Source organism: Ictalurus furcatus, chromosome 17, assembly GCF_023375685.1.
Source record: "Ictalurus furcatus strain D&B chromosome 17, Billie_1.0, whole genome shotgun sequence".
Taxonomy (NCBI): domain Eukaryota; kingdom Metazoa; phylum Chordata; class Actinopteri; order Siluriformes; family Ictaluridae; genus Ictalurus; species Ictalurus furcatus.
Window position 1 is genome coordinate 10,361,797 of NC_071271.1, and position 11,911 is coordinate 10,373,707.

Consider the following 11,911-nt stretch of genomic DNA (forward strand, 5'->3'; position numbering starts at 1 on the left):
TGTCTGTGTTGCTCCTGTAATAAATGGCTTAGATGTGTATGGATAGGATATTGGCGGTTTTGTTTGTTTGTGTGTGTGTGTGTGTGTGTGTGTGTGTGTGTGTGTGTACACATGCTAGCCACTGGGTCCCATCTGCACACCCCCCAGCTTATGTTCAGCTAGCCACTGCATGATCTGTTGCTTGAGCTCCTCATTGGGTCTGATCTGGTCCATGGTGAGTGGACTGCGGTTGAAAGGGTCTGTCTGATCACTACAGGAAAGTAAATGAGATGGAGAAAGAAATCAGTCTGAGAACCATGTGCGTTCATATGCTGCAAACAGAATGTCGTGTCACACACCTAAGCAAGTGCCGTGCTATTGTTGAGCGGTCAACTGTGACATTGGAAGAAGGAAGAAGCACGGGATCAAGCATCAGGGTTGACATGATGGGATCCAAAAATTCATCTGGAGCATCCGAGTAGGTCTCTTCTTCCTGCTGATGCCGATCTGCCAGAGACTTTACAATACAAACACTTAAGGAATTTAGACATTAAGCAAAACAACAACAATAATAATAATAATAATACAGCTGGGCTGGATGACCAATAAATAATGTATCAAACCTTTATTTTATCTGCTAGGAGGCTGAACGCCACTATAATATCCCCAGGTTTGTTGATCTTCTTTAGGACTCGAACAGCTTGACAGAACAGTGTGGGGGAATACGACCTCCCATCCTTTGGCACTGTGGCACAGAAGTTTTCCTCTTCTCTGTGCCGAAGAAACCTTTAGTTTAGTTGAAGCCCTTGATGAGGTTGCTGGAAATGTGCACATGTTAAATACGCATAAAAGAGCCTACCCCAGGTTTAGGTAAATAGTACAGATGTCTGACACTAGCTGCTGAGGCTTGAAGTCAAATTCACTGAAGTCTTTCACTTTCAGAGCACCCATCTTGGGTCCCACCAGGTGTTGCAAAAAATAATTAAGCATGGAGATGATTCTTTCAGCAAGGAAAGGATGAACAAAGATGCCTTTGATTTCTGAGTAGCATAAACAAATAAAGAAGAAAGTCATGTATATGAAAATCAGAACATCTCAGAGTCTAAACGACACACGATACCACCATACCATATATCTTACCTGATGTCAGAAAAGCCAGGGTGCCAATCGTCTCATTCGACATGATATTGTGGAAGCGAGCCAGCTGTCCGAACATCTGCAGGCTGGACTCCTTCTCTCGGCGAGCATCAGGGGCCAGACCCTCCCACTCACCACAGTCCCTCTCTATCTGGAGGAGCTTGATCTTACTCAGATACTAAAGAGATAAACCCCAAAAGAGAACAGGGTTCAAATAAATCTTCAATTTATCACACAATCATTTCACATACACTACCGGTCAAAAGTTTAGACACTCATTCTTTATTTTTCCACATTTTAGAATAATAATAAAGTCATCAAAACTCTGGAGTAACAGAAATGGAACTATGGGAATTATGTTGTGATAAAAAAAGAATCCAAAATAATTTAATATTTTAGCATCTTCAAAGTAGATCCCATTTTTGCCTAGAATTTCCAGACATGTATTCTTGGCATTTTCTCGATCGATTTCTTGAGGAATTTCCCTAAGATGCGTATGAGTATTAAAGGAGTTCACACCTACGCTGGACTCTTATTGGCTGCTTTTCAGAATATTTCACTCCAAGTCATCCATTTAAAAAATATTATTTTGTAAATAAAATGTTAGTTTTCTAATGAAAGAAATTATGTTGGCACAATTATATTTCTGTGTACAACACCGATTTCAAACATTTAATCACACACCTTCAGATCAAAAGGTCTTTAAGATCATGAGAAACATTTCAGTCAAGATTCTCCAAACTTTTCACTGGTAGTTTACTTATATTCATATCAATATCTGAGCAGCACTACATATGTAAATAATATATAGTTACAAGCACATACCTGTATGGCCTCATCTAGTAAGAAAATGGCATCATTCATAAGCAGATTTAGAAACCTCAAGAAGAGGGGTGGCTTCATGGCTTCTAGATTTTTAGATGCGAAATCTGCCAAATGCTAAAAATAACACAATAATAGCATGATTTTAATTTTTCAACTTTGGATTTTTCAACTCACAGTTAATCACAAATCAGAAGTACTAAATTTTGCTACCCCTAAGTGGCATGAAACTAAAATTAATCTATTGTTTGTGTGTGTGTACGCACCTTAATGCTCTCTCTATAGCTCTCCTCTCCCCACATGTACTTCAGAATGGGGTACATGGGCCTTCTGTAATTAAACTTCTGTTCAAACTGGTGAGGATCACCTGAAGACACACACACAAAAAAAAATTATATATATATATATATATATATATATATATATATAACACTGGTAAGCCATTAGATATATGACACTGAACACATGTAAACCATTACAACCATTACACACCAGTAAACTCAATGTCTACAAACACAGTGATGAGAGCCTCAGCTAGATGAGCTGCATGGCAATAGGAGCAGAACGCCCTCTGTCGCTGGAACATAATGGTCTGAGGATCATCAGATGAGACGGTATCCATATGTGGCATCACAGCCTCCAAAACCTCTGCCAGCTTTGCCCGCAAATGAGGATTTTTCATCCTGTCAGAAAAAAAAAAGAGTTACATTTGAAGAGTTTACATGTGTCATAACAAGCACATAACACATTAGGACCAATGTACACATAGAGAATGTAAAAGAAAACGGTTACTGCACCTCTCTACGTTTCCCATGTACACCGTGATGAAGTTGAGGACTTGCTCCAGGTTTTCTGTGGACGACTCCAGCACCTCGTCCGCAAAGCGCCGAAGGAATATGAAGAAATCGCCCATGTTCTCAGCAAAAAACTCTGCAAAACCACACGTGCCCAATATACTTTGGTGAGTGCTGAAATACAACAAATCATATAAAAATAATATCTAATCACCTCGAACAGCTATTTGAGGACTTATTAATAATGGGCTGTATCACCTGGCACATAGCAGAGCAGGCTGTTCTGTAGTGGAGGCAGAGGGAAGGACAGTGGAATGTGCTCAGGGCCCGGGTTTCCCAAACTGAGTTGTACGAGCAGAGAGGCACAGGAGGCCTGTAGGTTGAGGCAGTTCTGGAGCATGGCAGGCTGAGTGGCAGCAGTCTTGGTGGACAGGTAAACGGTCATGAGGCGCTCAAATTGTTCCCTTAACTGCTCTGCCATCGGACCTCCACTGAGCTGCGCCTCCCGCCACGTGCCCTGCAGCCGATGCAGCGACTGGTTCATTTTCACCATCTGATCATGCAGTCTGTGCAAAGAAATTTACATAAGTATCAAAAAAAGCTATGAAAAAAAATATATTGACGTTGTACATGTTGGTATTCAGGCTTAAGCTTTTTTTTTTTTAGCACATCAGAGGAGACTGAATCAGAGATGTTGCTTATGTTATGGAGCAAAAATTATGTATAGTTATGAATTAACTTTAAGTGCACTATAAGCATAGAAGGTAAATGCTTGACCAGCTTATTACGATGACAAATAACAAGGCTGTAAGCCATATTATACAACAGTTAGTTCTGGGCCACAAATTTGACAGGTCGAACAGTATTCCAAGAGTGCTTATATTCACTATAACTGCACTACTGTGTGTGGGTGTGTGTGTGTATCACTCCGCTCGTGACTTCAGTAGTGTTGATGACATCAGCGGACATGGCAAACGATACTTTTTAGGATCCGTTTTTTAAACTTTTGACTTAAAATATGAAAGCTCGTCAGATGACGATGAAAAGGAAGAAGGGATGGCAATTTCAACAGAAACACCTTTACTGGGAATGTGCAAATCACTGTGAGCTAGCTAATCCGCTAGCCGACATGCTATAAAGTATAAAGTGAGTGGAGCTTCTTTGGGATGCAATTCTTCAAGTGGAGTGAAAATAAACAGGACAAACGGCCATATGGTGTCCACAATGTCACTCACTCGCTATTACTTTCTTGTTTATACAGTGGAATTGTTGTATAAAAGTAATATTACACTCACAACTGTGTGCTTATACTGAATATCGTCAGTATAACCTCAGTGTTGGGCATGTGATATTGCTTCATTGTTAAATGAAACCAATAACTAATGTGATAATTACAGCTAGGACTGTTCATGCAGCAATATAGACGTTTACTCCAGTGCTTACCACCCTCACCTTTACTCAGTCTATCATCATATTAGTCTTCTAATTTTCATTTTTAAATTGTGTCTTGCTTTTATGTTACGTTGTGTTGCATTTGACAGCAGCTGAATTGCATAATTTGACTGGAAATCAAAACCCAGGAAATCAACTTAAGCATGTACGTAACCCGAGTCTGAACATGTGGAACTTTCCTCATGTAAACATTGATGTAACTTATACTTAGGATGTCAACGCTGAATTTGTCCCTATAGCTGTAAATAATATTTTTTGTAGGTGAGAGTGCACACGTAGAGAGCAGAAATAACCTGTGGAAGCCCAGGTGCAGGGTGAGCTGAGTGAGGATCAGGTTCTCTGTAAGAAGGCTGAATGACTGGGGAAAGTCAACTGTTTGCTGAGGCGGAACAGGAATCAGACATGTCTCTTTGTCAAGCCCTGGAGAGGGAAGTGTACAATTTGATTTAACCTTTAAAATGTGATAAGAAAATGAATGGGTGATGTGCGAAAAAGAAGGCAGGTCTCCTACCTCTGGCATGCACATTCCTACTGCGTCTTTCTTCCTCACTCAAGTCTCTAAGAGCACAGTACGTGGGGTTAAAGGTTAGGAGTTTTGGAGAGTGAGGGCGACAGAATGGCTGGCAGAGTTTGAGGAGCGCAGCGCCTAGATTCAGGAAGAATGCATCCGAAGCGTACATCTGGAAGAAGATCTCGGGCATCTGATTGGCCCAGATTTTGACACGACCCATGTTGGCCTGCAGACAGTTGCCCAGCCATGAGAGCAGAAGGTGACGAGTCTCTGTTGACTGCTGCAGCAGATTCTTCAGGATCTGATGCAACTTGTCGTGAAACTGGCCCATAAACTAATACAGGAAACAGACAAACCACAGATATGAAATGGACCTGATTTCTATATTGAAACACACTCAAAAACAAGCAACAGTTTGTCACCTGGTGGATATTAGATTCCTGAATCTTCATTTCCTGCGGGCTGGAGCGGGAGGGGTTGAGGAAAAAGCCATGGCTTTCCACCACCCCTGGGGTTTTCAGCAGACAAGATATATTTAACATAGTGCCTAGAAGAGTCTTCTGATACTGAAGTCCATTATTAGGATCTTTGGGCTGAATGTGTTCCACCAAAACCTACAGAAATGACTAATTAGACTATTTCTCACAATTTTCTGAGGTTAGTTCAAATCATCTGTTTTCTCTATTATTAAATAATTAAATGAAGTGAAACAAAGCTCAAACCTTTGCAATGTCTTTTTGCCTACTAAAGTATACTAGAATTTCCAAGTAGGAATAAAGCAGAAGATGGCAGAGGTCTAAGTCTTTCACACGGCCCTGGAAAATATCAAATACTGGCACCATAACCTCCGCAAAAGTGCGCACTTCCTGGTCAGCCAGGAGGCCAGCGATAACTTCCTCTAAAAATTCCACCACCTCCTCAATGTCTGCAAACATCAAAACACAAACAAAAACAGGAACACCAAGCAGCTATTTATTATGTGTAATATATATATATATATATATATATATATATATATATATATATATATATATATATATATACACACACACACACACACACACACACACACATACAAGTGATTGTGTAATGGTGATAACATACGGGCTCTGTTAACCGCCTCCAGCAGCAGGTCCAGTAGCTGTTCATACACATTCTGGCTGACGTAGATCTCTGGGGTAAGCAACACCGTGCGAGCATTGGACACTGTCAGGTTCTTACAGCGCACAGCGTATGACAGCAGCTTCTCTGGCACTTTAGTGACCTGTAGCATTTTTTTGTAAACAGATTTGATTGATTTTTTTTAAACAAAACAATCACACTGGGATGTAGACCCTTCAAATGACAGATTAATATCAGTGTGAACTCTAGTTCAGGGATATTCAAATCTACTATAAAGATCCTGTTTCCAAAAAATGTATTGCTTACAAAAGTCTGGATAAGCACTACAACGAATTAACATCGGAAACACATTTAAAGACAAATATTTCAATATAAACATATCTAAACTGTGCTTCCTTTAACGCTTAAACATTAATGATTAGATTATGGCTATAAATAAGACTAATCAATGTGAAGTAGTTTGGTCTTGTAGTGGCGCTTCACATTAAACCTTTCGACTTGCTCAAGAGACCCTGCTCATCAGACCAGAGAGGGTAAATAAAATAAAACCGTATGGAAATCTGTGAAAACCTATCGTCCTGAAAATGTCTCTAGCCCTGTAGCTATTCTCTGGTCTGATGATCAGATAAACAATTTACATAAAACCATGTGCTTGGATAAGACACAACAGAGGATCTGCTACACTAGCTGAGCTATAGACAGTTTTTCATACATGATATGGCCAAAAGTTTGTGGACGCCCGACAACCACACTCATACTGTATGTGCTTTTTTCCCCTACGTCCATGAACTTTCCAGATTTAATCCCTCTTTTGCTAACCACCCCTCTTCTGGGAAGGCTTTCCACTAGATTTTGGATCGTAGCTGTGGAGATTTATACTCATTCAGCCACCAAAGCATTAGTGAGACCAAGCACTGATGTTGGACTGGGAGGTCTGGGGTGCAGTGGGCCTTCTGGTTCATCATGGCTCTGTGCAGTCTACTTGAGTTTTTCCACATCGACTTTGGCAAACCATGTCTTCCTAGACCTCGCTTTGTGTACAGAGGCACTGTCATGCTGGAACATATTTGGGAACCTTGGCTCCAGTGAAGGGAAATTGTAATGCTACAGCATACAAAGACATCCTATACAGTTGTGTGCTTCCAACTTTGTGGCAACAATTTGGAGAAGAACCACATATGGGTTTAATGATCAGGCGTACACATACTTTTGGACTTGTTGTGTACGTTTATCTGCTCTGCTATAGTATTTTTCCATTTACTCACTTCAGTCAGAATCCACATGGTAAATATTGTACGAATACAGCCACATCAAGAATGGCTTTTTTTGTAACTTCAAATTTTGGTGGGACAAATAAAAACAACAGCAGACAGTTTGTCAAAGAAAAACTGATGGGAAAGCTCATGGCATCATATAGATAGTGAAAGATCAGAGGAAAATTTGTGCCGAGTTGTGCTGACTTTTGCAGTATATGGCACTAAGGATCACTGTAGTATAACATGGGACCTCATACGGACATATGCAACTGCTTGAGACATTTTAAAGTAGACTGTTCTGTACATTTTCACTTGTGAATGATCAGAATTGATATCTGATCAATTTCACCCACCTCTTCCTTAGCTCTCTGGTAGCAGGCATAAAGGTATGGTATGGCTAGTTTCTCCCCAGCATCACGATCCGCTGACAGGTTCACGACGCTGCAAGAAGTCATGTAGATCAGGTGGTTACCCGGCTCCAGTAAGAGAAGCCTGCTGAAAATGGCCTGAGAGGTCATAATATGGACACATATTAGTCTCTTGTCCAAAAACACAAGTAAGACAGTCCATTTGTGGAAATGCTCGGTTTTCTACAACACTGTTCACGTTGTGCACGTCACCTGCTCTATCGTGTCCATATCGAGCCAGTCTTGGCCATCGAGGTCAGCTGCCATCTCGTCAAGGTAGACACAGCGCAGGGGGATGCCATTACCACTTCTAAGACTAGGGTCACCTGAAGACCATAACAATGACAAGTGAGAAGTGAAGTATCTGCTGGTGTGTAGTGCTGAGGAACATGACTACGAGGCGCCAAACACTCCAAACACTTTCGGATGCACTCGGTCTCTCTCGCGCACTTTCGTCTCTCACTCCCCATTCGCTTCACTTTTTATCTCATACAAGACTGTGCAGAAACTGAAAGTGACTTGGCTAAAGATTAAAACTCAAAGTTGGGACAAGCCAAATAACTGGAAAAGTCAAATGATAAGACTGAGATGATTAACAGAAAGTGGTGAAGTCATTTTCCTTACTTCCAGAAAGCAGCATTACTCATTTTGAGTGATCTCATCAAAGAACTTAATAGAAATGAAGTCAATTTGCTTTCAGTCTATGACTCATTTCTTAAGCGTCAGCAAATGCCTTAAAACACAAAAGGCCATGGGTGGAACTAATATCATTAACTGAGATGAGGACATGGATAAGCAATTATAGCACTCACTGTTGTCCAAGGTGATAAGGAATATTCTCTGGATCATGTGATTGACATTGAGCTGCTCACAGAGTTCCTGTCGCGAGCGGAAAGAGCGGCTGATCTCGGCCACTGAGTCATCGTTGTCCCCGATACTGTCCGACACCGAGTTGTCAGACTCGGACTGGCTCTCTCCGGACTCTTCCGCTGTGAGCCATCAACACACATAACATTACACAAATCATAAGGAGAATAATTCTGCATTTATAGACTGACATAGAGACATAGTTGTGCTTGTAAATTTACATACCCCTAGCAGAATCTGCAAAATGTTAATAATAGAAAAACAATAAGTGGGTTCATAAAAATTGTATTTCATTGTTTATTTAGTCCTGCCCTGAATAAGCTATTTCACATAACAGATATTTACATATAGTTCACAAGACACAATAATGACAGAATTTACACAAATTAACCAGTTCAAAAGTTTACATATGCTCAATTATTAATACTGTGTGTTGTTACCTGGATGATCCACGACTGTTTTTATGTTTTGTGATAGTTGTTCATGAGTCCCTTGTTTATCCTGAGCAGTCAAACTGCCCACTGTTCTTCAGAAAAATCCTCCGGATCCTGCACATTATTTGATTTTCCAAAAATGTGAGCAGTTTAACTGCTCAGGACAAACAAGGGACTCATGAACAACTATCACAAAACATAAGAACAGTCGTGGATCATCCAGGTAACAACACACAGTATTAAGAATCAAGCGTATGTAAACTTTTGAACTGGTTAATTTGTGTAAATTCAGTTATTATTGTGTCTTGTGGACTATATGTAAATATATGTTATGTGAAATAGCTTATTCAGGGCAGAACTAAATAAACAACGAAATACAATTTTTATGATCCCATTTTTTTTTAACCAGTAAAGGGGTTGAAACTGAAACACTACCACCTGTCATGCTGAGCAGGAAAACAAGGTGTGTAAATGTCTATACAAGTTCCAAGTTGCATGAACCTGATATGAGCAGAACATAAGAAAAATAATGTACTTTGCATGGCACTGTAGCAGCTAAACCCATAGCTTAGCTGTGATTCTCCTTGGCCAGAACACCAAACTAACCTAGTCTTGTGTTATGGTGCTTTTCTACTGCACGGTACGGCTCGACTCGACTCTGCTCTGCTCGCTTTTTGGGGGGTTTCCACTGTGGATAGTACCTGGTACTTTTTTTAGTACCACCTCAGTCGAGGTTTCAAGCGAGCCGACTAAATGTGAGCCGCATGCTGAGGGAGTAGGGAATTCTCCTTAACGAGTGGTTCTCGTTAGTTGTGTGTCATTTAATACATACTCTGCATACGGTAATATTCTATTAATTGAAAATTATGTATTATTTATCTTATTACAGATAAAATTACAACAAAGGATTCTGTCTTAGATTTTTACATCTCGCTTGTTACCTATTTCCAAACGGGCGTTTATTGAAGTCACTCCTATCGTGTCTGAATCTAACTTAGTCATATCGAGCACTACAAAGGGTCTAGAACACCGTTATTTTACATCCTTCATAGGGTCCATGTTCAGTGAACAGGAAAGGCGTTTGGAATACAGCCTGACCGTGTATTTGTACAGGGCTTTGATAATACAACATAATTCCTTGAGGTGAGTGGAAGGTGAGTGGAAGATGGCACCCACATTGAGGTGACACTAAACTGCAGCAGAAAAGCAAGCTCAGAAAAGTAAAGCAAGCCAAGTCGAAACAGTGATAACACCAGAGGCAAGTTTTATGATCATTTTGTACACAATTACCCCTCACATGCAAGAAATAAAAGCATGGAAACAGTTATTTAGAAGTATGTTTTGAAAGGTTTTATTGATGGAGAAGAATCTGGGCTCAGACCCAGATGATTAACACTAGGGATGGGCGATATCTTATTGTTTGCAATATACCTGTAGAAATTCTCCCCAGAATAAGAATGCGTCTTCCTGCGATAATAACGATAAAGCCTAGTTGATGAGGTATTTCTGTGTGTGATGGTCTGCAACCCGTTCGCAGCTCATGTGCAGAGCAAAAACAAGTACAGCGGAAGGTGGATGTGAAGCTGAGGAGGAGTTTATCGCTAAACGAGGAGCTACATCTACAATCTGGAACTGGTTCGGTTACAGAAAATCAGTTTTACATTTAGATCAGTGTTTGTGAAGCTCTCAAGACTGCATGCAGCTGTCACTTGTAGCCAAAAACAATGGTGAATGGTACATATTTATATCGTCACTGATATCGTTATCACAATAAACACCAGGAAATATCTTGATATAGTTTTAAGTCCATATCGCCCATCCCTAATTAACACTCCAGGTAACGACCCTGTTCTTTCATAACGTTTTTTTTTTTTTACCCGTCTGTATCAAGGGTGTCGATAATTCTTGAGCTGACTGTATATTATAGAACTGTAACCCAGAAACTTACATGGTGGCTCAGCTTGCTGCTGTAGTTTTTGGCCTGATGCAAACTGCTTTGCATCAGCAAGCGAACTGAAAAGGGCAGCAAACGGGTTTCGAGAGATGTTCTGATTATTGTTGCCCTGGTCTGTCATTTCAGTGGAGCATCTACTCCATCAACATGTGCTGAACTGCAGCCTGCATGAGGAAGAGTGGGAACATTTATTTACACATGCCTCAATACAGTTGTAGTACATCAAGTAAGCTTTCTAGTTCAATTACAGCGACGTCCATAGAGACAGGTACAACATGCTCTAAAGCAACCGATATGATTTCATGCGGACTTTAACTGCTGTTTCATATCGTATAGGGGTTTCTGCTACAATAAGCAGCACATGACACGTTATGTGCCTTTACGTTTGTCCTCGTCAAAAGATAAAACCGACAGGACAGATTTTAGCTGTCAAGTAAGCTATCGGGACACTTAGCAGCTAACTGACTTACGTGCTAGCTACTGTAGCATAGCACCCTGATGCGAGCACGTCAGTGAACACACTTACATTTATCACTCACTTTCAACAAGGTGAACTAACAAACGTCAAAATACCTATAATATACTTATAATATAACGTAAACGTATCAAACAAAGCAAATGCCATACCTTGTTTTGGGCGGTTTGCAATGTTATGTTGCTTGCAATATGTTAGGTGAGTGCTTTTCCTGAATAAACACGAAATGCGTAAAACGTCATCACGGTGCGACAGTAGTGTTGCAGTCACCAATCAGTCGTTCGCTTTCGCTGGTCACTGAAATTGCACTGAAAAGAAGCCACATTTGCGCAACCCCTGCGGTCTTCATCCCTATGCCCTAATCCCTTCGAAGGGTTTATCCTCCAGAGTGAGAGCTCCGAAGGGATGAAGGGACTAGGGAACAAAAAAACTTGTTCCTTGGGACGGACATCTTCTCCAATTAGGGAGGCGCAGGGCGGACTGGGATGATTTTATATATATATATATATATATATATATATATATATATATATATATCTGATTATATATATATATATATATATATATATATATATATATATATATATGTATATATATATATATATATATATATATATATATATACATATGTGTGTGTGTGTGTGTGTGTGTGTGTGTGTGTGTATATATGTGTATATATATATATATATATGTGTGTGTGT

At 40.2% G+C, this 11,911-nt stretch overlaps 1 protein-coding gene across 1 annotated transcript; it reads right to left on the minus strand.

Moving 5' to 3' along the window:
• Positions 1–70: 70 nt before the first annotated feature.
• ube4a (ubiquitination factor E4A (UFD2 homolog, yeast)) lies at positions 71–11,491 on the minus strand. Its single transcript, XM_053646399.1, has 20 exons — positions 11,363–11,491; positions 10,730–10,899; positions 8,293–8,469; positions 7,694–7,806; positions 7,427–7,579; positions 5,800–5,959; positions 5,418–5,620; positions 5,118–5,309; positions 4,696–5,029; positions 4,478–4,604; positions 2,991–3,298; positions 2,736–2,868; positions 2,431–2,621; positions 2,205–2,305; positions 1,942–2,055; positions 1,120–1,294; positions 839–1,019; positions 603–750; positions 339–496; positions 71–250 (listed from the first exon to the last, which is right to left on the minus strand). The coding sequence occupies exons 2-20, from the start codon at positions 10,854–10,856 to the stop codon at positions 115–117; spliced, it is 3,231 nt and encodes a 1,076-aa protein (XP_053502374.1). The 5' UTR covers positions 10,857–10,899; positions 11,363–11,491; the 3' UTR covers positions 71–114.
• Positions 11,492–11,911: the final 420 nt, after the last annotated feature.

Coding starts and splice junctions, on each gene's coding strand:
- ube4a (XM_053646399.1), bottom strand. CDS start 10,856: ATGACAGACCAGGGCAACAATAATCAGAACATCTCTCGAAACCCGTTT. Junction 4,605..4,695: donor TAGGAATGTGCATGCCAGAG/GTAGGAGACCTG, acceptor TTCCCTCTCCAG/GGCTTGACAAAGAGACATGT. Junction 1,020..1,119: donor CCTGGCTTTTCTGACATCAG/GTAAGATATATG, acceptor TATGCTACTCAG/AAATCAAAGGCATCTTTGTT.